The sequence below is a fragment of the Neomonachus schauinslandi genome, chromosome 4 (assembly GCF_002201575.2).
Source record: "Neomonachus schauinslandi chromosome 4, ASM220157v2, whole genome shotgun sequence".
Taxonomy (NCBI): domain Eukaryota; kingdom Metazoa; phylum Chordata; class Mammalia; order Carnivora; family Phocidae; genus Neomonachus; species Neomonachus schauinslandi.
The window spans coordinates 118963778-118990955 of NC_058406.1; the positions used below are offsets into that span (position 1 = coordinate 118963778).

Sequence of the window (27178 nt, forward strand, 5' to 3'; positions counted from 1 at the left end):
GCTGTGTCACAACAAGAAAGAGGAGAAAAACCAAAGGATCCACTAAAGCTATTGAAAACGGACATGCAGGAATGTAACATTACATGTAATTTCTGTTTCTAAAAAAAAAAAAAAATACACTAAGATGCCAGTGGACTATGATTGATTGAAAACATCTTTAGTGTTCATTCCCAAAGATCTTGGTCTGCTCAGTAATTGCGTCACAAGACCTATCACAGCCATCTTTTGGAGCGTATGGTTAGGCTGGTCCTCCTGCGGTAGTGGGGGCAGTCTTTCTGAAGCTTTAAGTATCTGCAAAAATAAGGGGAAATCTAAATTAAAGGACCAACCAGACACAGACTGTGAAACTGCTTCATTTTCATTCTACTTAAAAAAAAAAAAACAAAAAACCCACCGAAAGAAGAAAATGTTTTTTATGTGCTATTGTTGTTTTTAAGGGCAACTCGTTAAACAGTGATTAACTACCCAGAGAAGTCCCTGGGAATTACTTGCAAAGCTGCTGATGAAAATTTAAGCTTCTTAGAGCATCTGAGAATTACAACTAAATTTAAGAATTTCAATCTTTTGAGAGATACAAGCATTAACTCTCTTTCTCCCGTCAGTGTTTTCACTGTTATTAATAAGAAATGTAATAGAGAAAAAAGAAATCTAGCATGGTGTTTGAAAAACAAATACAGGAAGGATTTTCAAGGAGCAACTGGATACTGTAAGTTGCAGTTAAAATACATTAATATAATCGTATGTCAGTTTTTAATGTTACTGACAATATAAATGATTGGGTAAAAAAAGTATACAGTAAAAGTCATTCTTGTCCAATTTTTTTGCAAATACTTTCTCATTCTAAACTTTAGTATCTGGTTGATTTTACCATCACAGCATTAGATCTGTTACAATTCGAGTAGAAAAGAAGATGGTGCACTTAAAGGCCCAGCCAAATTTTGATATAATTTCTAAATCTGGATTATGATCCTTCCTTCCTCCCTTCCTATCTATCTATCCATCTATCTATCTACCTACCTATATATGGGTGTGTGTGTGTGTGTGTGTATGTGTATCCAGACATTTTTATATAGGTAGATTTGGTGCTAATGTGAGGTAACTAGAAATCATCTGTATACTTTTATATATCCAACAGAAATGAGTATTTATATACAACAGACATGTACAAGATTATTCATAGAAGCTTTCTTCGTAACAGTCAGAAACTGGAAACATTCATAACAGCTATCAATGTAGAATGGATTTTTTTAATGTAATGTATTTATAGTAAAGGGCAATGAACAGAAACCAATACTATGCATGACAAAGTAGATGAAACTCAGACACGATGTTGAACAACAAAAAAGAGTCACCAAAAAAGCCTATCTGCATTTGTGTGTGTTTGCTTCTGGTTTTGTTTTATTAAATTCAAGAGCAAGCAAACCAATCAGTGGTGATACAGATCAGCACAGCTGCTGTTGGGGGGGATGGGACCGAGCGGGAGGAAGGAGAGATTTCTGGAGCACTAGAAGCATTCTGACGAGTGGGTGCAGGAATGGATCGCAGGCACAAGTTCCTTAAGCTGTACGTTCAACAAATGAGCACGTCTGTGTGCGTCAATTACACCTCAACAGAAAATGTTTTTACAAATGCGTTTGGCGTCAGGTTCTCTTAGAATTTGTCAGCGAGCTAGCCTGTGAGAGGAATGAGCATTTCCGTAACTGTGCCATCAAGCGTACCTGAGGTTGTGGGAAGCTGTTCGAGGCATAATGGTGAGTACCGATGAAAAGGCAAATAAACTAAAAGCCCATTTACAATTCTGAAGGACCCAAATGTGTGCTCCTGAACACTTAAAGACGACTCCACTCAGAAGTGGTTCACCAAGTTGCAAAGCCAGTATGTCCGAAATCGGGCCAGTCACCTCCTCTGCTACTCTCTACCTCCTCTGCTACTCTCTACCTCCTCCTGCCTCCAATAGGTCCACGAAGGGCTGATCATTCATGCATTCAGGTCAGGAAAACGGGAATCGTCCTGGACTCTTCCCGTCCATCTGCCCTCTCTCCCTGCACATTGCTTCCAATTCCAATCCCCATGAGTCAACCCCACACCTCAAAAGTCAGCTCCAGCATGATGACACCTGGGGAGGCCTATGTGACTCTCCACACCCTTGCTCCCAAAGTTGGGTTAATTATCCCTCCTTCTCTGTGCTGCCCTGTCTACCCCTCTGGGGACTTGATGACATCATAGTGGTTGTTTTACTCAGCTGTAAGCCCACAGGACTGCAACCCGTTATGGGGCAGGCACTATATTGTTGCTCGAGTGTCTTCTTCGCCCAGGGCACAGCTGTACCTTTGCACTTGCTCAATACGTACTTCTTGCCTAAACGATGAAATCTATAACAGTAACCTTCATGTTAGGCGCTTATGCACATAAGCGAAGACCTCTAGTGCTGCTGGACTAAGGCCGGCTAGTGTCCTAGTGATCACATTAGGAAATGCTGGGTGACAAGGGGTGGCATGAGTGAAAGTTCGCACAGATGCAGCAGAGCAAAGCCATCCCCATTGCTAGACCAGTCCAGGGTGGGCTGAGTTACAATGTTATCTCCATTTTCAGAGAGACGGGAGCACACTGGTGCTCACATATCTCCATCCTGAATAATGATTATCACCATAAAACATAACATTAACTTCTTTTTTCTCTGGCATGGTATGACAGAAAAGAATTGTTACTGGAACCAGTTAGTGAAAGGGCCTTAACATACTGTTTGGCAGGAAATTTTCCTCGGATGAATTTCATAAGTGATTCCTTCATAAATGAATCAATTTGTGCTATTCATATTTATTCTGTCATATTGCCAGAATCACACGCTATATGATTTCAAGTAAAAATCTGGGTTTGGGGGCGCCTGGGTGGCTCAGTCGGTTAAGCGTGCATCTGCCTTCGGCTCAGGTCATGATCCCGGGGTCCTGGGATCGAGTCCCACATCGGGCTCCCTGCTCAGCGGGGAGCCTGCTTCTCCCTCTCCCTCTCTGCCTACTGCTCTGCCTACTTGTGCTGTCTCTCTCTCTGTCAAATAAATAAATAAGGAGAGAGAAAGTAAAAACCCACTAAAGGAGCATGGATTGCAAAAACAATTTAAAAAAAAAATCTGGTATTCAAAATGCTTGACTTCTAATATCAGAATGATCAATTCTTAGGACTGACTTTTTATATCCTTGTCAAGAGCAAAGCATTTATAAATTTACAAATATAAACAAAAGATGACAAAATTTAAGCTACTGGACAACTTACTTTTCTACCACTTCCAGGTCCTAGCTGAAGTACTAATGTATATGAAGAGAAAGATGCTGAGTAAGACGACAGCTCTAGTTTTACCACATCAGAACAGTTCTCAGAATGCATCAGCCCTTAGGCCTTCCCTTATGAAAAACCCTCTAGAGCACAGAGGCCAAGAGTGTGAACTCTGGAGCCAGCATGCAAGGGGCAGCCTCCGTACTGCCACCTGTCGGCTCTCAGACCCGCTTTGTTCTGTCTCGGTTTTCTCATCTGTAAAATGGAGATAACAGGGTGCCTACCTCTTAGGCAACTGGAAACATTAAATGAGTTAATTCATGGAATGTGCTTAGAAGAGCTCCTACATAATGTTTAATGCTTACTAAAGGTTCGCATTCACTGGGCCCTAGTGTGTGGCTCAATATAACGGTGAATTAAGACAGTTCCCGCCCTGTGGGGTTAAAGCACGCCAATAAATACATTATTGTGAACTTAAACAAGAAATATTAAGACAGTATAACCTAGTCTTGGAATGATCAGGGAGGGCAAAGTAATCATCAGTTAAGATTCCAAGGGCCAGGAAAAAGTGAACTAATAACAGCTAGCATGTTGCAGAGGTCCTCCATTAAAGCTTCCCCTGAATAACAGATTTTAAAGACTGAAAGGTAAGGAGCATTGCAAAGGAGGGAGACAGGCCCTATCATCAGTGTTCCTGCAGTTTTTGTAATCACACAGATAATTAAGCACTTACAAGAGCAGTCAGCTTATTGTACAAGAAGATCACGAATATAGAGAGTTTTAACTATTATTCTTTTGTAAGACTGAATAAAAGAGGTTGTAATATACAGTAAGACTATGAAAATAATGGGAAATAAGCAAAGCAAGTGCAATCATTAAAAATAACTATTGCTAACTCTTGGCCTTATAGTCTCTTCCGGCAAGGTCACACTGTAACTGGGCAGCAGGTCAATCAAATTTTTATGACACCAAATTACAGGTTACAACTTCCTGAGCAGGTCTTTCAGGGTTTAACTTCTCTTGATCCACCTCGAAGATCAGGCTAATTAATTACTAAAAAAAATAGTAATTATGGTCATGGTTTATGGGGAACTTATTGTATGTCAGTGAGTACAGATATTAATCAAATCTTCATTTTTACATGCTTCAGTTGTTAAATACCTCCTCTCAAAAAGCACCTTCTTCCAGCACCCCAACCACAGGGTATTTTATATTTATGTTGTGAGGAAATTCTTGCGCTCAGCTTATAAAACATGGAAATAAAAGCACAGAAATTTCTGGCCAGAAGACAGTATTACTTTTTATGCCTTCGCTAAAGTCAGGTCAATATTAAAAAATCTGCACTGTAACTAGAAAAGAGTCAATGTTGTAAAAACTCATTATTTTAAAAAATACTTCGAAGACAATTTCTTTAAAGTACTGGACGGTAATTGAAATGCTAACTCAGTAACGTGCTCTGCCTCAAGGCAGAAACAAGGCCCTCCGTGAAGCACCCTCAACAATCAAGCAGAAATTACAAAGGCAGGATAGAAACATCAACTCTCCCTGCTCTGTGCACCTTTCCTAAACACAAAATACACGTACCTGCGCAGTATCCATCATGTAAAAGCCCAAATTCTCCATGCATTTCTATTCTCATTCACATTATAATACCAACAACCCAGTTCTCTTAAGCATTTGTACAGATGACTATAAATGTACACGGTATGACAACCGCCAAAGCCTGTAACATCCCAACGTGAAATAAGCAACGATGAGCTGGGGTATATAAAAATATTCTTTGATTATAAAAGTTATTTTTTTTTCCTTGAAATTTATTAGTCAGGAGATTCTGGCAGTTATAATTATTTCTACCAAAATCAACAAGAGTAATGCACATCATTGCTACAAAATTCACATTAAGCATAATGGAAGAAATCGGAGCAAAAATTCAACCAAAAAGAAAGAAAATGGAAATAAAACACAGAAGCAAGAGGAAATACCCTTGGGACAGAGGTCCCAGAAACCCCCCTCTTCACAAAACATGTCTTTCCCACTATGAGAACAGGAGGCTTGTATGTTAATTTCTGATTGCAGGTAGAATTAATGTCATCTCTCAAAGGCCATTTGAAAGCACAGGCCCTGGTCGAAATGATGTTCCCACTGTCTAAATTCACTGCTGTGAGAAGGGCATGTGGCAGAGGGGAGGGAAAAGTACAGAAATGGATTAACCCAGTGGGCTGGAAAGAAAGACTTCGGGTACTATCAAGACCTAGGCAGCCAGCCAGGATCGCCCAGGGCACTAAGATGCCGTCACGGAAATGGGGAATGGGGAAGAAGCATAAAGCCACAAAAGTATGCACTACTAGAACTTTCATCTTAAGGCAATTCTGATCCATCATCAATTAGCCTATCAATTTAAAAAAAAAACCACCTAACTACTACTACTACTACCATCTATAATGGCAAAAATCATATGGTACTTTGATCTTTAACACTCCTCACAGTCTAGCTCAACAAACATGTACTAGACTGAATCTGACATGTATTTTCCTTTACTTTGGCTCAACTGATCAAAACGCAATCTTCTCTTTAAATTTAGGTAAAATTAATCCTTCTCTCAGGATTTTTACTCTTCATCGACTGATTTCATACAGCTACTGTGCCTATCAACAGTACATTTTAAATTAAATAGAAAAGGAAAGAGCAATGCATCCAACAAAATGTCATACCTGGTGGTACCTCATGTTGTTCTTCAGCAGGGGGCATGTGCTCTTCTAAAATAAGTAAGAAAATTACAATCCATTATATATCACTGACCAGTGTTTAAGATACAGATTGTATTTAAGTTACAGTGATTATTTTTACAGACATTTTTGGGATTCACGTGCAATGATAACAAAAACATTAAGTTTTCACACTATTACAACAAAGAAGAATTAGCTAGAACTTCGCAAAATGTTGTATACTTCTCAAGTGTTCATAAAATAGGCTTTACGTTATCTGCCTAACTGACTAACTGCAAAACTCGCTGCCTGGGCAAAGGAGATATGAACTAAAACCCAGGTCTTCACCACAATTTTGCATCAGACTTGATAAGAAAGCTGAGGAAAGATGTTTAAAATATTTTGTTAAAAAATTTTTAAGACATAACCCTAATTGTAACATGAACGAAACAACGCAAAGAAATTGAAAGATCAGAGTCCTAAAAGTAAATTACTATCCTTAATAAAGTTTCTGAAAAATAATATTCAAGATAATATATTCTAAGACTGGCCAAAAATATGGAGATGACTTTTTTAACATCTTGCTTTTTTCCCTGGCCACTTCCTCCCATTTGCAACTAAAGAGACTGTATGTAGACTTTATCACATAATGGTATAATAATATACTGATCTGATTCACTCTATCAAATTATGTCACATTTTAAGATCTTCATTGCTAACAACCCACTGAACATTACCTTAATCTAGAGATAAGATTATATTAGCTTTCCTTTTGCTCCTAAAGACTTGGAACAGACTTTGGTCAAAAGGAAGAATTTTTATAGCATTTTCTAAAACTCATACATTTATGCAACTATTTTAATCATTTTTCTTCTTATATTAATTTGCTTCTAATTTTAAGAATAATACATACCCAAATGGAAGATCTGGAAATATTTTTCACATAAAAGGAAAAAGGAAAAAAAAAATCTCACCTATTCCCACTGATCACAATTAATATTCTGGCATATTTCGTTGTTTCAGTGGCAGCACTGGGAGCGTTTACTAGCTTTCTCTGTTGTGACTGGCTTGTTAAGGTTTGCCTACTGATTTTGTTCTCCGTAAGTTAGAGATCTACTAGCACTGTACCACCTTTACCAATATTTTTTCTCAGAATTTCTTTTACTTGTCACTTTAGGCTTGAAAAACTTGTATGCATCATAAAGTATTAGTCACTTTATTATTTCCATCACTGATACTATACTAAGAAAGCCTTATTATTATTGCAAGATAAATTTTCAACCAATTTTATTCTGAAAAAGTGTTCATTTAACAAACTTACCTGAAAATTATTTTGGCAATGATGTAATGAGAGGATTTTTTAAAAGGAAATAGCAAACTAATTATATCAGCACAGCCTGATTTTCTTTACTCCAGGACTTTTTAAACCCACTTCAGTATGGATTTCAACTCCCACCTTCATGATGATGGCTCCCAAACACATCCACCTCAGGTCTCACTCATCTAGCTCCTACCACTGGCACATCCAACCCACTACTTGATACCCCCACCTGGGAATCTCACAACTTTCCCAAACTTAAAATATCTAATATGGAGCCTTGGTTTTCTCCCCTAAACCAGTTTCCTCTATATCCTAGTTTCCCCACCATCCAACAGTTGGTAAATGGCCCCATCATCCGACAGTTACTCAAACCAAACCAAAGTCTCCCTTGATTTCTCTTTCCTTCACAATCATCAGAAAGTTCCATCAGTTGTAATTCAAAAATATCTCTCAAATTCAAAACTTTCCCCTCCATTTCCACTGCCATGACATTACTCCAGGCCACCATGATCACTTCCTGGATTGGTACCCAATCATTTCCTAACAGAGTGGTCCCTGCCTCCATTCTTGCTCCATCCAATCCACTTTCTAACTAGGAGTGAAAGTAATTCTTTAAAATAAGTCAGATTATGCCATACCTCATTTAAGTATTTTTCCAGATTCCCAATGCACCTGCAATATAGTCCAAATTCCTCACCAAGTTCACAACTGATCTGTCACCTGAATCTTTCATGCTTAAGCCAATTCAAGTTTAGTTTTCTGTTGCCCATAATGGAAAGTAACCTGACTGACACAGATGGGGAAGAAAAGAGGGTTTAGGCACAGGGCTGATACAGCTTAACCTGTACTTCTGAATAGCTCACCCTAATGGCATCATGACAGATGGGTTTGAAGGGGACAAGTATCAAGTTGAGAAGATAGGCTAAAAGGTGACCACTGTTGTCCAGGAAGCCGATGAGGGCTGAACTAGATCACTAGAGCCACAGAGAAAAGAATGCATTTGAGAAATGTTTCGGAAGCCCATTCACCAGGACTTGGGATTAGCTGCAGAGATGGAGGGAGTGTCAATGACGACACTCGCATTTCTGGTGTGGGAATCCAATTATATACTGAAGGATCGAGCCAAGTCAAGGAAGAGGGGGGAAAGAGCGGTTAGAGGGCATGTGAATTATGATGAGCTCCTTCTCACTGACCACTCGAGGTTCCAAACACAGGAGCACAGAAAATACAGGTGGGGCTAGCAGTGCACAGTCCAGAGCCCACTACCCCCCAGAAGGAATTCCCTTAGCAGTCTCCACTACGTCCTCTACTGGCTTATCAAAATGCCTGAGAAGTCTTTGGAAAAACTACTTCGAACACAGGAAAGGCAGGGCCAAGAGGCATATTGTGATGTTTCGTCTCTTATACAAAACGATACAGGTGGGATGGGTTGGATAGAGTTCTTCCGAGGGATGTGGGGTTTCCAGTTTCTGACTCTGAATAAAAAACAGACTCGGCTATATTCTCCAAAAAGAACTGAGTAATAGGAGGTAGGAGAAATTCTGAACACTATCCAGCCTGCTATGTGGAGATGAATGTGCGTGTACTCAGAGGTCCCACAGCAGCCTTGGAGGGGTCTCTGCCGGCAGCCAAGTGGACGATGAGGGCAATTCTGGTAACCCCACATTCCCTCCACTCCTCCCTATCTTCTCCCATTTCAGTCAACTGTACTATTAAATATTCTGCCTAACCAAGCTCAAAAGCAGTAACATTTAACCTGAAAACTGACAATGAGTGGCTCATAAATGAATTTTTTTTTTCAGCCACAGTCATTTCTCACTCTTTTATTGACCTATTTCTAATTATTTGTCTCTATCCCTACTTCAATAGAGTCATGTGCTGAAAATTAGAACTTAGGATGTATACTCAATATTGAGTATATATCGTGGTTTGTTTTTTTTTTGCCTTTTTATTTTTTATTTATTTTTTTATTCTTATGTTAATCCCCATACATTACATCATTAGTTTTAGATGTAGTGTTCCATGATTCATTGTTTGTGTATAACACCCAGTGCTCCATGCAGAATGTGCCCTCCTCAATACCCATCACCAGGCTAACCCATCCTCCCACACCCCTCCCCTCTAGAACCCTCAGTTTGTTTTTCAGAGTCCATCGTCTCTCATGGTTCGTCTCCCCCTCCAATTTCCCCCCCTTCATTCTTCCCCTCCTGCTACCTTCTTCTACTTTTTTTTTTTTCTTAACATATATTGCATTATTTGTTTCAGAGGTACAGATCTGAGATTCAACAGTCTTGCACAATTCACAGCGCTTACCAGAGCACATACACTCCCCAGTGTCTATCACCCAGTCACCCCATCCCTCCCACCCCACACCCCACTCCAGCAACCCTCAGTTTGTTTCCTGCAATTAAGAATTCCTCATATCAGTGAGATCATATGATACATGTCTTTCTCTGTTTGACTTATTTCGCTCAACGTAATACCCTCCAGTGCCATCCACGTCGTTGCAAATGGCAAGATCTCATTCCTTTTGATGGCTGCATAATATTCCATTGTATATATATACCACCTCTTCTTTATCCATTCATCTGTCGATGGACATCTTGGCTCTTTCCACAGTTTGGCTATTGTGGACATTGCTGCTATAAACATCGGGGTGCACGTACCCTTTCGGATCCCTACTTTTGTATCTTTGGGGTAAATACCCAGTAGTGCAATTGCTGGGTCATAGGGTAGCTCTATTTTCAACTTTTTCAGGAACCTCCATACAGTTTTCCAGAGTGGCTGCACCAGCTTGCATTCCCACCAACAGTGTAGGAGGGTTCCCCTTTCTCCGCATCCCCGCCAACATCTGTCGTTTCCTGACTTGTTAAATTTAGCCATTCTGACTGGTGTGAGGTGGTATCTCATGGAGGTTTTGATTTGGATTTCCCTGATGCTGAGCGATACTGAGCACTTTTCATGTGTCTGTTGGCCATTTGGATGTCTTCTTTGGAAAAATGTCTCTTCATGTCTTCTGCCCATTTCTTGATTGGATTCTTTGTTCTTTGGGTGTTGAGTTTGATGAGTTCTTTATAGATTTTGGATACTAGCCCTTTATCTGATATGTCATTTGCAAATATCTTCTCCCATTCTGTCAGTTGTCTTCTGGTTTTGTTGACTGTTTCCTTTGCTTTGCAAAGCTTTTTATCTTGATGAAGTCCCAATAGTTCATTTTTGCCCTTGCTTCCCTTGCCTTTGGCGATGTTTCTAGGAAGAAGTTGCTTCGGCTGAGGTCAAAGAGGTTGCTGCCTGTGTTCTCCTTTAGGATTTTGATGGACTCCTGTCTCACATTGAGGTCTTTCAACCATTTGGAGTCTATTTTTGTGTGTGGTGTAAGGAAATGGTCCAGTTTCATTCTTCTGCATGTGGCTATCCAATTTTCCCAACACCATTTGTTGAAGAGACTGTCTTTGTTCCATTGGACATTCTTTCCTGCTTTGTCAAAGATGAGTTGACCATAGAGTTGAGGGTCCCTTTCTGGGCTCTCTATTCTGTTCCATTGATCTATGTGTCTGTTTTTCTGCCAACACCATACTGTCTTGATGATGACAGCTTTGTAATAGAGCTTGAAGTCCAGAATTGTGATGCCGCCGGCTTTGCTTTTCTTTTTCAACATTCCTCTGGCTATGTGGGGTCTTTTCTGGTTCCATACAAATTTTAGGATTATTTGTTCCATTTCTTTGAAAAAAGTGGATGGTATTTTGATGGGGATTGCATTGAATGTGCAGATTGCTCTAGGTAGCATTGACATCTTCACAATATTTGTTCTTCCAATCCATGAGCATGGAACGTTTTTCCATTTCTTTGTGTCTTCCTCAATTTCTTTCATGAGTATTTTATAGTTTTCTGAGTACAGATCCTTTGCCTCTTTGGTTAGATTTATTCCTAGGTATCTTATGGTTTTGGGTGCAATTGTAAATGGGATCAACTCCTTCATTTCTCTTTCTTCTGTCTTGTTGTTGGTGTATAGGAATGCCACTGACTTCTGTGCATTGATTTTATATCCCGCCACTTTACTGAATTCCTGTATGAGTTCTAGCACTTTTGGGGTGGAGTCTTTGGGGTTTTCCACATAAAGTATCATATCATCTGCAAAGAGTGAGAGTTTGACTTCTTCTTTGCTGATTTGGATGCCTTTGATTTCTTTTTGTTGTCTGATTGCTGTGGCTAGGACTTCCAATACTATGTTGAATAGCAGTGGTGACAGTGGACATCCCTGCCGCGTTCCTGAACTTAGGGGGAAAGCTCTCAGTTTTTCCCCATTGAGAATGATATTTGCTGTAGGTTTTTCATAGATGGCTTTTATGATATTGAGGTATGTACCCTCTATCCCTATACTCTGAAGAGTTTTGATCAAGAAAGGATGCTGTACTTTGTCAAAAGCTTTTTCTGCATCTATTGAGAGGATCATATGACTCTTGTTCTTTCTTTTGTTAATGTATTGTATCACATTGATTGATTTGCGGATGTTGAACCAACCTTGTAGCCCAGGGATAAATCCCACTTGGTCATGGTGAATAATCCTTTTAATGTACTGTTGGATCCTATTGGCTAGTATTTTGGTGAGAATTTTTGCATCCATGTTCATCAGGGATATTGGTCTGTAATTCTCCTTTTTGATGGGGTCTTTGTCTGGTTTGGGGATCAAGATAATGCTGGCCTCATAAAACGAATTTGGAAGTTTTCCTTCCATTTCTATTTTCTGGAACAGTTTCAGAAGAATAGGTATTAATTCTTCTTTAAATGTTTGGTAAAATTCCCCTGGGAAGCCATCTGGCCCTGGGCTTTTGTTTTTGGGGAGATTTTTGATGACTGCTTCAATTTCCTTAGTGGTTATAGGTCTGTTCAGGTTTTCTATTTCTTCCTGGTTCAGTTTTGGTAGTTGATACATCTCTAGGAATGCATCCATTTCTTCCAGGTTATCAAATTTGCTGGCATAGAGTGGCTCATAATATGTTCTTATAATTGTTTGTATTTCTTTGGTGTTGGTTGTGATCTCTCCTCTTTCATTCATGATTTTGTTGATTTGGGTCATTTCTCTTCTCTTTTTGATAAGTCTGGCCAGCGGTTTATCAATCTTGTTAATTCTTTCAAAGAACCAGCTCCTAGTTTCGTTGATCTGTTCTACTGTTCTTTTAGTTTCTATTTCATTGGTTTCTGCTCTGATCTTTATTATTTCTCTTCTCCTGCTGGGTTTAGGCTTTATTTGCTGTTCCTTCTCCAGCTCCTTTAGGTGGAGGGTTAGGTTGTGTACTTGAGACCTTTCTTGTTTCTTGAGAAAGGCTTGTATTGCTATATACTTTCCTCTTAGGACTGCCTTTGCTGCATCCCAAAGATTTTGAATAGTTGTGTTTTCATTTTCATTGGTTTCCATGTATTTTTTTAATTCTTCTTTAATTTCCTGGTTGACCCATTCATTCTTCAGTAGGATGCTCTTTAGCCTCCATGTATTTGAGTTCTTTCCGACTTTCCTCTTGTGATTGAGTTCTAGTTTCAAAGCATTGTGGTCCAAAGATATGCAGGGAATGATCCCAATCTTTTGGTACCGGTTGAGACCTGATTTATGACCTAGGATGTGATCTATTCTGGAGAATGTTCCATGGGCACTAGAGAAGAATGTGTATTCCATTGCTTTGGGATGGAATGTTCTGAATATGTCTGTGAAGTCCATTTGGTCCAGTGTGTCATTTAAAGTCTTTATTTCCTTGTTGATCTTTTGCTTAGACGATCTGTCCATTTCAGTGAGGGGGGTGTTAAAGTCCCCCACTATTATTGTATTGTTGTCGATGTGTTTCTTTGCTTTTGTTATTAATTGCCTTATATAATTGGCTGCTCCCATGTTAGGGGCATAGATGTTTACAATTGTTAGATCTTCTTGTTGGATAGACCCTTTAAGTAGGATATAATGTCCTTCCTCATCTCTTATTACAGTCTTTGGTTTAAAATCTAATTTGTCTGATATAAGGATTGCCACTACAGCTTTCTTTTGGTGTCCATTAGCACGGTAAATGGTTTTCCACCCCCTCACTTTCAATCTGGGGGTGTCTTTGGTTCTAAAATGGGTCTCTTGCAGACAGCATATCGATGGGTCTTGTTTTTTAATCCAGTCTGATATCCTGTATCTTTTGATTGGGGCATTGTGCCCATTTACATTCAGGGTAACTATTGAAAGATAGGAATTTAGTGCCATTGTGTTGCCTGTAAGGTGACTGTTACCATATATTGTCTGTGTTCCTTTCTGGTCTATGTTGCTTTTAGGGTCTCTCTTTGCTTAGAGGACCCCTTTCAAGATTTCCTGTAGGGCTGGTTTGGTGTTTGCAAATTCCTTTAGTTTTTGTTTGTCCTGGAAGCTTTTTCTCTCTCCTTCAATTTTCAATGACAGCCTAGCTGGATAGAGTATTCTTGGCTGCATATTTTTCTCATTTAGTGCTCTGAATATATCCTGCCAGTCCTTTCTGGCCTGCCAGGTCTCTGTGGATAGGTCTGTTGCCAATCTAATGTTTCTACCCTTGTAGGTTACATATCTCTTCTCCCGAGCTCCTTTCAGGATTTTCTCTTTGTCTATGAGACTCGTAAGTTTTACTATTAGATGTCGGGGTGTTGACCTATTTTTATTGATTTTGAGAGGGGTTCTCTGTGCTTCCTGGATTTTCATGCCTGTTTCCTTTCCCAAATTAGGGAAGTTCTCTGCTATAATTTGCTCCATTATACCTTCTGCCCCCCTCTTTCTTCTTCTTCTGGGATCCCAATTATTCTAATGTTGTTTCGTCTTATGGTATCGCTTATCTCTCGAATTCTGCCCTCGTGATCCAGTAGTTGTTTATCTCTCTTTTTCTCAGCTTCTTTATTTTCCATCATTTGGTTTTCTATATCACTGATTCTCTCTTCTGCCTCATTTATCCTAGCAGTTAGCGCCCCCATATTTGATTGCACCTCATTAATAACCTTTTTGATTTCTACTTGGTTAGATTTTAGTTCTTTTACTTCTCCAGAAAGGGTTTCTCTAATAACTTCCATATTTTTTTCAAGCCCAGCTAGTATCTTTAAAGTGATGATTCTGAACTCTAGATCTGACATCGTACTAATGTCCGTATTGAGTAGGTCCCTGGCCGTCGGTACTACCTCTTGTTCTTTTTGTTGAGGTGATTTTTTCCGTCTTGTCATTTTGTGCAGAGGAGAACAGATTGAGAGAACAAAATGCTAGCAGAGTAACAACGTCCCCAGAAAATATACTCTAAACAAATCAGAAAAAACCTGAAGCAGTGGGAAAAGAAAGGGAAAGAGGGAAAAAAAGAAAAAGAAAAAAAAGAAAAAGATAAAGATAAAGATTAAAACAAACAGAAACAAACAAAACAAAACAACAACAACAACAAAAACCAGAATGTGATCAAATATGATCAGGCTGGTATATAGATCAGTGTCACACACTAGATTTGGGGTGTATTTTGGTCTGTTAGAAGAATGTGCCTCCCAAAATTTTAAAGAAAGAAAAACATATATGTACAAAAATAAGGGTCGATATGATAAAGGGATGCAATATGATTGTAAAGATGGAAATTATAAAAAATTTTATAAAAGGAATTGATAAGAAGTTGTTTGAAAAAAGAAAGAAGAGGATTTAAAAAAAGAAAAAAGAAAAAAAAGGGAGAGAATGTGATCAGGCAGGGGAGTAGAAAAAAACCATATACTAGAGATTTAGGGTATATTTTGATCTGTTAGAAGAAACCATCTCAAAATTTTAAAGAGAGAACAACTTATATATATATGCCAAAAATACGGGTAACTACTATGAAGGGATAGAATATGACTCTAAAAATGAAAAATAAAAATGTTTTTTAAAAGGGATTGATAAGATGTTGGTTGAAAAAGGGAAAAAGAAAAGTTAAAAAAAAAAAAAGAAAGAAAAAAAGACAAAGAAAAAAAAATTAACTTTGAACGACTAAAGAATCATTGTAAAAAAGCCATGAATGCTATGTGCAGTATTCCCCTAGCGCTGGAGTTCTGCCGTTCTCATTGATCAGTAAACTTGGTCTTGGCTGGCTGTTCTCACTGATCTTCTGGGGGAGGGGCCTGTTGCCGTGGTTCCCAAATGTCTTTGCCAGAGGCGGAATTGCCCCGCCCTTGCCCGGTCCGGGCTAAGTAATCTGCTCGGGTTTGCTCTTGGGAGCTTTTGTTCCCTGCGAACTTTCCGTACAGCTTTGGAGGCCGAGAGTGAAAATGGCGGCCTCCCAATCTCCGCCCCAGAGGAGCTGAGAATTCGGGGCCTCGCTCCTCAGTGCGCCCCAGAGAAAAGCAGTCAGTCACTCCCGTCTCCCCGGTCTCCGGCCGCACTCCGTGCTCACCCAGCCTGTGACCGCGCGTTTCTATCTCTGGCACCCGACCCCGGGTGGAGTCTCCAAACCCAGCAGATCCCTGCGGTGCACTCCCGCGCGGCTCCTCCCGGGGGAGGAAGGTGAGTCTCCCCGGATCTGCTGCTTGTTGGGTCCCTGCTGGAGGAGCAGTGGCCCGACTGTGCCGCGGATCACGGTTTATGGCAACCCCGAGCTGAGAGCCCGCGCCTGGGCTCTGCCTCTGCAGCCAGTTCCCTGCTCCATTACCTGGGAGCTCTGCCACACTCAGGCACCCCCGGTCTTTCTGTGACCCCGAGGGTCCTGAGACCACACTGTCCTGGAGGGTTCCACCCTCCGCTTAGCCACCAGAGTGACGTCCCTCAGCCGAGCAGACTTTTAAAAGTTCCGATTTTGTGCTCCGCGGCTCTATCACTTGCCAGAAGCGGCCGCTGGAGGCCCCTCCCCTGCCGTCTATCCTCCCGAATATCGCCTCGGATTCACTTCTCCGCACGTTCCACCTTCCAGAAAGTGGTCGCTTTTCTGTTGAGAGAGTTGTTGGTCTTCTTTTCTTCGATCTCCTGTTGAGTTTGTAGGTGTTCAGAATGGTTTGATCCCTATCCAGCTGAATTCCTGAGAGGAGACGAAATCCAGGTCTCCTACTCCTCCGCCATCTTGCTCCGCCCCCTCATAAATGAATTCTAAGAGTAATTTTAAGAGCAAATGCCCTATTACATGTTTCCTATGGCAGCTTCCGGCTGTTAAAGCCCATGGACCCCAAAGTCCACTGCAGGCCCCAAGTCTGGGTTGAATACCAGCTTAGCCACACACACACAAAAAAAGCACAATGATATTGTCCTATCTCCTCTTCAGTGTCCACTGTGAGGAACAACTGAAATAACGTATATGAAAGAACTCTGCAGACTGTTAGGATCTCTGCAACTCCACATGCTGTCAAAGCACCACCATGTAATATATGCAACAATTTTTTAGGAAAAATCCCTTCACTTTCAAAAATAGTCTGTGCAGCTGAACAACAACATGAAGAACCCAATTTCAACCCATCCCTGTCCAAGGCTAACCCTGTCTGACAAAACCACTCCCTAGTTAGAAGAGCCTCGCTGTAACCAGTTATTTGCTATTGAACTATCCTCGTTTTATCTCTGTTACTGCACTTTTCATAATCTGTAGTTACTTTATGATGTTTGATCACGAGAATGCCAACCCCAAGGAAACCAGAAATCCTATCCATTGTCTTCATTCTCTCCCTCCTAGCCCTGAGCACTCTATGGACAGCAAAGTGTTCAATACACATCTGTTGAATACAGGAACATAATTTTAATACAAAAAGTAAAACTATCTCTATAAAATTAACTTACCTTCTAAAATTATGTTTGAATCTTCTACAGCATTATCTAAAAAAAAAAAAAAACACACACATTTTATATTAACTCACACTAGATTCCTAAATTAACTTATCTCTACTAAGGTAACTAAATTTGGCTCTTTTTAGACTGTGGGCTTCTTATGAAGACTCATAAGTATTTATATTAGCATATCAACTTTAATTCCTAGATTATATTCAAAGAATACATCAAATAGGCTGACATCATCCCTGATGACATAAAACTTGCATCATAAGTAGGGAATAAACATATTGACAATATGCAATTACTTCCTTGGAGACTTGAAAATGTTTTGTATTTCCTACTACATCTATCTTTGTCCCACAAGTTATCTGAGTTTTAATAAATACAAGGGGGGTGGGGCTGATTGCAGGAAACACCCGTTTAGAGAAAAAGCTTACCTGAACTTTCTAGCCCTTCATTTTCCAATGGCTCATATACTAGAAAATACACAGAAGAAATAATCCTTTAGGACTACATTAACTCTCACTGTGACACAACATTCGCTGTATGGTTTCATGAGTAGAGACAATGTCTACTTCATCCTTAAACCCCTGGGCTTAGTCGCTGGGAAGTAGCAGGCTACAGAGTAGGGTGGGGAAGAGTCTGGTGTGGAGTCAAACACGCACAGATTCAAAGTCCAACTCAGCCACCTTTTAGTCACAGGAGATGGGCAATTGCAAATACTTTCTTCATGTAAAATGGGGGAAATTAAGGTTCTTCCCTAATCACTTGTTATCAGGATCCAAAATCTGTTCACTTCCTGGTGGCACTGAATTTCCCTTTTCTATTTTTTCATGTCTGCAAGGGAGAATTCTGAGCTTTACCAGGCAGATTCTCTATTTGTTTAGGGAACAACTCTCAGATCCTCTTGCACCTGGGGGCAAACACTGCTGGTGCCAGCCCCTCAGAGCGAGGGTTCTGCTGGCAGACTGTGAACTCACTGCCCTACCCACGGCCCAGGGCCCATCATTTCTCCTCGTTTACTTGCATGGGGCTCAGTGGCTCTGTGCTCTGCTACAAAGGAGGCTCTGGCCTCTTCTCTCGGGCACAGCTGGGTCACAGCTTTCTTGGGTCAACCCAATCCCAGCTTTATCAATTCTCCAAAATGCCTCAAATTTTCTGGTTCACTTAGAGTGAGCTTTCTTATTTTCCTAGCACAGTTATCAATGTATTCTTTACAATCATTTACTAAAGAAAATTTATTGAGCACCTACTATATTTCAGATGCTATTCTCAGTGCTAGGTAGAGCAAGGGACCATTTTTAACCCATCATCTCCTGTCCTTCTGGTGGTACTGGTAAGACAGAGGAGCAGCGCTTGGTTGCTCACTCTGTCACTTTGAACTGTTTTTTATTTAAACACGCTCACGTCTCTAGCAACTTAAAGAAAAAAAAGCCCTTTCTTGAGCCTGCTTCCCCTTGCCCCACCTCCCCCCTCCATTTCCCAATTTCATTTCTTCAAAGAGTCGTTCACATTCGCTATCTCACCCCTCACTTCCTTCCCCAACTACTGCCATCTGTCTTGTGGCCCTGACTCATCCCTGCCAAGCCTCCTCCGAGACCACCTCATTCCATCTAGTGGACGATCCACCTCACCGAGTTAGATCTCTCAGCAGCTCCTTCCTTCTCAAACACTTCGGTGTAACCGTGTTCACCTTCAATTCCTTCATTTCTCCTTCTCAATCTTCATCACCTGTCCTAGTCCTACCAGGCATGAAATGTTGGCTTTCATCAAAGGCCAGCCAGAGACTCCCATCCCCCTACACTGTCCTCCCTCCATAAGTGATCTCGGCCTCTGGCTTCAATTATCTTGTACAGACTCATGACTCCCAAACTCACAGCCACTAATGAGAGGTCTCTGCTGAGATCCAAGCACTACCAATTGGCTTATTACATATCCCCCTGGATGTCTCGACACACACTGTCAACACACACAGACTGGACTCACAGTCTCTTGGCCCGTTCCTGTTTTCCAGTCCTGCCTGTCTTAGGGAAAAAGCACCGCCATCCATCAAGGGCACAAGCCAGAACGGTGGACAGGGTTCCTGACACCTTGCTCTCTCCCCCAGCTACACCCACACATCACGCGCCCTGTCAATTTTATCTCCTTACATTTCTCAGCTTGTCCGCTACCCTTCACTGCCACCACTCTGGCTGAAACTACTTTATCTCTGTCCACCTTCATCTGTGTCCACTGAAAATGGCTCCTGCCAAGGTCACCGGGAGGCCGCTGTCGTACTAGATCCAAGGCATGTGTTCAATGCTCACCTCACGTGGGTCCTCAGCAGCATGGGACACTGTTGAACATCCCTTTCCTGAAACTCATCTCCTCTGACTCCTCTTTTGGCAGAGATGGGACTCAGGGCAAGATCAGATTGGGATAATGACACTAAACTAACTGGTCTCCCCATATCCACTCTTGTCTCTCTCCAGTCTATTTGCTACACATCAGACTGATCAATCTTTACAAAATGCATATCTGATTTTGTAGCGCCTTGCACAACGCCCTGAGAGTAGGTGAACATCCCTGACTAGCTCTAGGCATCCTCTGGAGCCCAGACATAGTGCAATCTCAGGCCAGATTAGACTGCCAGCACTCCAGACATATCTTCCCACCTCAGAGGCTTCTTACGACATTCTGGCCACATTTTCCCCTTGCCTTGGCACCTCCAACTTCAGGGAAGCCTTCCCTGGTCCACAAACTACGTAGGTCTCTTCACTATATGCTCTTGTTACACACCGTCCCTGTTCTCACCAGCACTTAGCACAATTGCGAGGAAAAACACTAAATTGAAGCTCTTTGTGTAATTTCTCCCCCCCCCACCTGCCGCTAAAATATAAGGCCCATAGGAATATGGACTATGTATGTGTTCCTCACTGGAACTGCCCCAGTCCTGTTTTAGACATAAAATAGTTAATATATATGCAGTACATGAATGTATCAATCAGAAGGTGAGACGGTACTGTCATTTCCTAGGTATATCCAATGTAGGCTTGATGCTTTCTAGATTTTTAATATGAAAGCTGGTTACCTCCATAGCTTTAATAAGCCACATGTTTTCCAGGTTCTAGATGTAGGGAGTTTAATACAGAATATATTCTGTTCTTCTACTGAAAAATGATTTTTTTAGAGATTTTATTTATTTATTTGACAGAGAGAGAGACTGCAAGAAAGGGAACACAAGCAAGGGGAGTGGGAGAGGGAGAAGCAGGCTTCCCGCTGAGCAGGGAGCCCGATGTGGGGCTCGATCCCAGGACCCTGGGATCATGACCTGAGCCAAAGGCAGACTGAGCCACTCCGGCATCCCTGAAAAATAGTTTTATTTTCACCCTACTTACAGCTTCACTTACATATGTTCACTTGGTTTCCCTAGCCTGGTTCCTGAATGTTACAAAGGTATCTTTTTAGAACACAGTGAATAAATCCTATTAATAATTCTATTAAATCCCTTTTGTTTAAAAAAGTTTAGGTTCTATGGCAAGGTAATCTAAAGTATCTCAAAATCTTGTGATCCAAAGTGTCTCAAATTTTGATGACCCCTTAGGTCCTATTTATTACTCTTTTTTTAAACATGTTAAATTATATTTATTCTGATATTCTGCCTATGAAAACACATTTATTTTTACAATATCTTTTTTTAACACAGTATCTAATTTTACACTTCTTTCAAGTTTGATTTTAAAGTTCTCTGGATCTAGCCTGCAAACTGCCTTCCAAACATGTTCTTCCTAGCATATTTAGACAAACACTATAATGAGTGGCAGAAATTAGAAAATTATCTCAAGTCTCATCTCTACATATAACTTTTAATTTCCAAATTCCTATTTTCTCCCTTAAATTTGAAACTGAAAAGAAAATCTAGATGCAATCATAGTGGCCAAGTTATTTCTTATAAAAATACTAGTTCTTAAAGACAGAATCCAGGATGCTTCCAATGGCATCATTCATATCCCATTAGAAATAGCCACCGTGACTGGTCATCTTAGTAGGACCTTAAATCTTAAATACATATGCTTAATAAATTAACATATCAGGTTTATACACAGCCACTCCTAATTTTCTTCAACTGAGAACCACCAACTGTCATGAAACCATACATTTCTTGACAGTAGGATTCCATATTGCTCCTATTTGAATGTCAAGCCCCCAAACCATCCAGCACATAGAAAGTCCTCCATATTTGACTCAAGCACTATACATTTCTTCGTCCTTCTTGATTCACACATGAAGTTATGCTCAACTGACTTCTCTCCTTTTACAGTCATCCGTGAATGTGGCGGAATAAAGATGACATACCTTGGCTTTATCATTTCTTAGTCATATCAACTTACGCAAATCACTTACATTGTCTGAACCTTATTTCCTTCTTCCGGAAGTCGCAGAAATAAAATCTACTTCGTGAAGTTTAATAAAACAGCTTGGGGAGTGCTCGGGCAACAAACAAAGCTATAACTGCCTAAATCTGAATCTAGTGCCACTCATGCCAAAAACATGCCCGAACTCTTTTCTTTATGCTACTTTTAAGCCTGCAGTGAAATTCTTTTGTACCTTTCTCCATGCTAGTAGATCCATCACCTTTAAGAGTGGGATTACTTTGGGCGCCTGGGTGGCTCAGTTGGTTAAGCGACTGCCTTCGGCTCAGGTCATGATCCTGGAGTCCCTGGATCGAGTCCCGCATTGGGGTCCCTGCTTGGCAGGGAGTCTGCTTCTCCCTCTGACCCTCCCCCCTCTCATGCTCTCTCTCTCTCATTCTCTCTCTCAAATAAATAAATAAAATCTTTAAAAAAAAAAAAAAAAAGAGTGGGATTACTTTGTAGTAAAGAAACTAGAGTAGTTCAACTCTGACTGGTTTTCTACGCACCAGACATATGCTAGTCAAAAGAGAGCTAAGACTATAAAATAATGACATAAATTCTTGTGAATAATTTTTAACGGCTTCCGAAGGCAACTTGCAAAGAATTTAAGAAAAATTATTTAGTCAATGGCAGCACCACTGGAGGAGGTAAACACCTTCCCAAGTGAATTCTTTGAAAACTCCCATTCATTTGGAACTTTTAAGTTACGGTATTTGAAGCTTAAAACACTATCCTCTATACTCTACAAACTATGCGTAGATTTTAAAACAAGTAGATGGCTTAAGGTTAAGAAGCATTTTCAAACCTGGTTCATCATAGTCTTGGTATGTAAGGTCATCTGCAAGAAAGAGAATAAAACTCAGTATTAAATGGGTCATTCTATGTAAGTGCTTAGCTAAAAACCACAACTTAATCTCAAATACAGAATTCTATTCCTTTAAATATCAGTGTCTACAGTCAGTGGTAAGTGCCTCTGCCCAACAACAACTAGACAAAAGGATGAGTAAATTATTTTCATAAAAATTCCTCAAACTGGCATAAAGTAAGATATGCAAAAGTAGCATTAAGGATTAATATCCTATTTCGTCGTGATGCCAGTGTAAATAAGCTAAAATATGAAAGCCTGATATTCCATTCATAATCTAATCTTGTTACAAGGCAAAAAGACTTTTATTAGGTGTTAAGATTACTTCTTTGACTCCTTTGAAAAAAAATCATGTTAACATAGCATTACAACTGTAAAGCCTTGAATAAGGTTTACAATCTAATGAAAATATTCACCCAGTACCTGCTTCGTGGTTCCTTCTTTCATCATCACCTACTACAGGTTCCGTGGCATCTATAGAGAAAAATATTCACCTCTGTCAAACATGAAAAAACCAAACACATTACTAGATGCCATTCTAAAGTATTTACAAATTAATTCCAATCTTCACAACTGTGTAAGAGAGATATTATCATTATCATTCAATAAAATTTAAGCTGAATAAAGTTCCATAATTTGCTCTCTAAGTCACAAGGACAGGAAGGAGCAGAACTAGTCAGACTCCACTATACCATACTGCCTCGCCAATTTCCGAATTGCCTTCCCAGCATCCTATCTACAAAGAGCAAAGTCCCAGTTGTGGTTTGAAAAATACATCTCCTTTTTCCCTCATTCCTCCATGTAATATTAAACTATATTCAGGAGTTTCTATAAATGTCTGGGCAACCAAAAATGATTGCGAGTATTATAAAGAGGACTCTGTGTTGAATCAGAGTGAATCATTTACCCCGGGATAGACTGGCCTTGGCCAGTGCCTTAAACGGAAAAACATATCACAAACCTGGATTGTCCTGCTCATACATCATTTCTTCCGTATCCTGATTATAAGCCTGTGAAGCTATAAGTTAAGAAATGATTAGGAAATTACAAATATATCTCAAGAAGGATTACACTTGGTATTCAAAATAGGAAAAGCCCAATATCCAGTAATGCCAGAAATGTAAAATCAAATCATAATGACACTCACATTTATATTCACTCATGGAACACCCAGGTACTACCTTTGTGAAATGCCAAATACAAAGATGAATGAGATAGTCCCCATCACCAATGGGTTTATAATCGAACCACAAACTTTAGATTATGCAAATTCAACTATATTCAGCAAAAGACTAATGAGACCAAGAGAGACAGAGACCACAGAGATGGCGGGGCAGGTGAGCCCTCCTCCCATCCACTCAGCAAGCACCAACCGCAAGAGTGTGCCTGAGGAAGGGCACACACACTTCCCAGCCCCTCACACTTGGACTCAGTACCTGAGTACTCCCAGACCGCAATACAGTTCTAGTATTTACAAATACATATTGTTGAAATTATGTAGGTCCTAAATGCTAGCCAAGAGTATCATGTGGTCCTCAAACACAGAGAGAGGGATCTATTCCAGCACCGGAAGAAAAACTGGCCAACACAGGCTTACTGAAAGATGACATGTCCATCTCCAGTGTGCCCATATCTTCTGGGGATGCATGACCAGTGACAATACACAATCTTGATCTTTCATTGACTTTGTAATTTAAGGCTACAAAACATGTACTTCTACTGTATCTCTTGGCCTAGCGATCCCACTACTGGGTGTTTATCTTCAGGAAGCAGACCTCAAACGCACAAAAACTACATTCACAAAGAAACATATACATGAAATTATGACACCATATATGTTATATATAACAATTAACTACATATTATGTATTTTATGACATATTATAAAATATATTAATAGATAATCATAGATAATATTTTCTCTTTCTCATGATGTTCTTTTTATAGGAAAAGACTCATTCTAATTAAAAAAAATATTATTAAGTTTAAATTTCACCTGTCTCTTCTACATGGTAACTATCTTCAGTTTCTGAAAAGAGTAACATCAAGTCAACAGTAGTACTTTCATAAAATTGTATGTATATATACTATAGATGCATACCCTCAATCTATGCTTGCCATTGCTTTTATTTTGAAAGCAAATAATTATTAAAATAAAACATGAAAATATCCATTAACTGTTTGCTGAACACTTTATCTTTTACTAGAACTACACATTCTCTTCGACCCACTCAACACCACCACAGCCTGGACTAATGAGAGGATGATTTGAACAGAGTAACACAGTGACAAGGCTGGACCCAGGAAAGGGGCTATCTTAGTCTACTTCACATTCCACTGTTGTGTCTTGTTTTCTAGAGCAAAAGCACAGTGTCTACAGATGGGAACACAAGGAAAGACAGAGGAGACTTTCTAAGATGGGGAGCTGAAAGGTAAATGAGTTCATAATTGAACCCGCAGACCCCCAATAGCAAAATGCTGCCACCACAGGATCCTCACTACTCCACTGACCCTTGTTCACGTAACAACTATATGAAGTGTAAATATTTTTCATTTCTGAAGACTTTCAATAAACAACTTTTAGGTTCACACTGAATCTATGTCCCAATTAAAGATTAGGTCAGAAAGTACGCTTTTCTCGATTTATAAACTTTTTAGGAGTACTTCTTCCTACCCCTAATCTATAACTCCTAACCTCAAAAATATCAAATTCCTTGTTTCAGATAATTTGAGTGTCTTAACTGTCTTAACTGCAATGTGTTATTTAAGCAGCATCTAAGATACCAAAATTCTGAGTAACTGTCAATCTTCCTGAGCCACGTTGGCCGAAGACAGGAGGGAGCAAGAGATACCAGGGGAAGTGTGGAAATCATTTTATCAGCATCCCTTACTTAGAAATTAGAAGCATTTTTTCCCCCAGAGAAACTGTAACGTACATGATAATTAAAGGCCTGGGGCGCCTGGGTGGCTCAGTAATTAAGCGTCTGCCTTCAGCTCAGGTCATGATCCCAGGGTCTTAGGATCGAGACCCGCATCAGGCTCCCTGCTCCGCGGGAAGCCTGCTTCTCCCTCTCACACTCCCCCTGCTTGGGTTCCCTCTCTCGCCATGTCTCTCTCTGTCAAATAAATAAACTCTTTAAAAAAACTGATAACTAAAGGCCTAAAGTTCTTTTTTTTTAAAAAAAATTTATTTATTTGAGAAAGAGAGGGAGAGAGAGCGAGTGAGGCGGGGCAGAGGGAGAGGGAGAGACAGCCTCAAGTAGACTCCATGTTGAGCATGGAGCTGACATGGGGCTCAATCTCACGACCCTGAGATCACGACCTGAGCCAAATCCACAAGTCAGACACTTAACAACTGCACCACCCAGGCGCCCCAAAGGTCTGAAGTTTTAAAGCTGGTCTATAAATGCCTACTTTTAATGCACAATGCAGCTAAACTCATATACAAGCTCAAAATCATTTTGAGTGTACATTTTTCATAGAAAATTATGCATTATGTACAATTTTGTAGGTTGGTATGGGAATCAAACCATCACTCATAACATTATTTCTATGGAAAAGCATATTTCCTGCTTTCAACAATAAGCATGAATGTAAGTTTTTGGAAATATATTCACTCATAAATCAAGAACTTCTTGCTTCTAGCTTCCCAATACATTAAATATTGTGAAAAGGAGATATACTTTACTTTTTCATTACTTTTATATGCTGAAAAAAAAAGTCTTAGCAACCATTTACCAACTGTATTGTAACCAGGCTAGCTTGCCACTCAATTTTTAGCCTCTACAAGTGCTATCTCCACCGGATTCCCCCTGGCTATGAGCATGGAGGCACACGCCTTAGCCTGGTCACACCCAGCAGCCTGGGACATGACGGGAGACACGTGAAAAAATCACCAGGCTGGCCACAGTGCTGCTCAACCTCCGCTGCACTTGGATATGACCTGGGGAGCTTTGACCATGATCCGTTTTAGAGGCTCCACACCCCAGACATTCTGATTCACTTTGTCTAGGGTAGGTCACAGCATTCTTTTAAAAGCTCTCTATGCGATCTTGATTGCATCCAAGACTGAAAACTATTTGTAGGGATATCAAGTACATCTTTTATGGACCATATTCACAAGAAATTCCCTCTCTGAATCCAAGACCTTATGGCTCTGGACCATTCCTACCTTCATTAGTGCTGTGGATTTCACTTACTACTTGTTTCTCACAGTCTTTCTACTTGCCTGAACTTGACTGAGGCTTAGCTAATCCTTAAACACTGCCAGATACCTCTTACCCAGATCCTTTGTGGCTTGTGGGGCTATGCTTTTGCATGGGTCCTGAAGCAGCTCAACCACAGACTCTGATGATTATTATGTGGTGGAACATAATGGGCTATATGGTTTTGTGTGGGTGCTGTCAACCTTTTTTTTTAGTTTTACTCTTGAGAAATGAAACATCCATCTCAAACAATGTTTCAGTAGTATTCATTTTATGTATACAATTATATACATACAATTATATCATTTATATACTTCTACACTCTAAATAAAGCATCATTAATCAATCAGAATACAACTTGTGGATTAAAATCTTTCAGGGCGCCTGGCTGGCTCAGTGGGTAAAGCATGTGACTCTTGATCTCAGGGTCGTGAGTTAAAGCCCCACATTGGGCATAGAGCTTACTTTAAAAATAAATTAATTAAAAAGTTAAAAAAAAATCTTTCAAGAACTCATTAAAGTCTTAAAGGGCCACCTTAAAAAAGAACGGAGAATAGATACCATAAGAACAAAGCATGTGTGCTCATTTAACAAGGCTTCAAATAAATAACTGTGGTAGTATCACATTAAAACACAGCAGAACTCAAAATACATGAGAAAAAGTTTTCAGCATTACAGA

The 27178-nt window shown here is 40.1% G+C and overlaps 1 protein-coding gene across 1 annotated transcript in view; it reads right to left on the bottom strand.

Moving 5' to 3' along the window:
* Positions 1-27178, bottom strand: part of ASPH (aspartate beta-hydroxylase) — a 220427-nt gene that overhangs the window by 129936 nt on the left and 63313 nt on the right. The window contains exons 7-13 of the mRNA XM_044914635.1: positions 24291-24323; positions 23256-23312; positions 22718-22768; positions 22235-22267; positions 17473-17511; positions 17045-17080; positions 5982-6026 (exon numbers count right to left, since the gene is read on the bottom strand). Coding sequence (XP_044770570.1) covers positions 5982-6026; positions 17045-17080; positions 17473-17511; positions 22235-22267; positions 22718-22768; positions 23256-23312; positions 24291-24323 — 294 coding nt within the window. The remainder of the gene's footprint in view (positions 1-5981; positions 6027-17044; positions 17081-17472; positions 17512-22234; positions 22268-22717; positions 22769-23255; positions 23313-24290; positions 24324-27178) is intronic.